The sequence below is a fragment of the Artemia sp. Qi Xiang Cuo genome, chromosome 20 (assembly GCF_049724085.1).
Source record: "Artemia sp. Qi Xiang Cuo chromosome 20, ASM4972408v1, whole genome shotgun sequence".
NCBI lineage: Eukaryota > Metazoa > Arthropoda > Branchiopoda > Anostraca > Artemiidae > Artemia > Artemia sp. Qi Xiang Cuo.
In genome coordinates this window covers 20322012-20323076 of record NC_142813.1, presented here as the reverse complement: position 1 = coordinate 20323076, position 1065 = coordinate 20322012, and the positions used below count along the sequence as shown (strand labels likewise).

At 40.2% G+C, this 1065-nt stretch overlaps 1 protein-coding gene across 1 annotated transcript; it reads right to left on the bottom strand.

Annotated features, from left to right (window-relative positions):
• Window positions 1-245: 245 nt before the first annotated feature.
• LOC148939983 (uncharacterized) lies at window positions 246-563 on the bottom strand. Its single transcript, XM_089106043.1, has one exon. It carries the CDS (start codon window positions 561-563, stop codon window positions 246-248), a length of 318 nt encoding a protein of 105 aa, XP_088962169.1.
• Between the last annotated feature and the right edge of the window lie 502 nt (window positions 564-1065).

Below are 1065 nucleotides of genomic sequence, written 5' to 3'. Positions count from 1 at the left end.
TTACTATTGAAAAGCCGGAGCTTGAGCTGTAGAGAGTATGCTGGATTCCTCCACACATTTCTTAGTTTATTGAAGGCGCTTCCTGTGCATGCAATCCGTGTGATAATTTCACGCTCAAGGCTACCATCATATTTAATGACACTACCATGGTGCTAGAACTCTTTAACCTCCTCTAGTTCATCAGATCCAATTTTAAACGGTGCGGCAGGTAGGGTTTTGACATTGTTTCGCATGACTTATGTTTTCTATGTACTGATTGATAGACCAACTTGCCCGGCCATACTAAAGAGAACTACAATATTATTATGTTGCTCCTCTCTTGAATGAGATACGAGGGTTATATCATCAGCAAAATCGCCGTTAGAGAATGTGTGGTTTAGGTTCAGCTGGATTCCACCTCTGAAATTACATTTTCGAAGTACGTAGTCGATGAGAATAGCAAACAACACTGGGGAGAGGATACATCCTTGGCGGACACCTGACTTCATACTGAACCATTCGGTAGGGTCCCCATCATTAGTCCGTAGAGTACATAACTGATTCTCGTATAGCCTGACAATCATACAAACTATTTTGTTGGGAAATCCATAATACCGAAGTATTTTCCATAGTGAGTCTCTGTGGACCGAATCAAACGCTTTCAAAAAGTCAATGAAAGATTCAATAATCTCAGTTTGCCATTCGTGTGCTTCTTCTATGAGTACCCTCAAATTAAATCTCAAATCAGCGCATTATATCCCTTGTCGAAAACCATGTTCCTCATTTCTTAGTATTGCTTCGACTTTTAACTGAATACGGTTCAGTAGTACTTGGCAGAAAATCTTAGTCCCTACCGACTGCAAAGTGAAACCTCGCCATTTATTACAGTCGGTTGTTGTGCCTTTCTTAAAGAGCTTGATATCTCTTTCTTCTCTATTTTCTATCTTTCTTCTCTATCTCTTTCTTCTCTCTTTCTTCGATAATCTCTTTCTTCCAATCAGTGGGAATATTTTCAGTTTCTCGTGTCTGTGAAACAACCTTGTGAAGGAGCTCGGCAATGACCTCAGCTCCATACTTCAAGAGTTC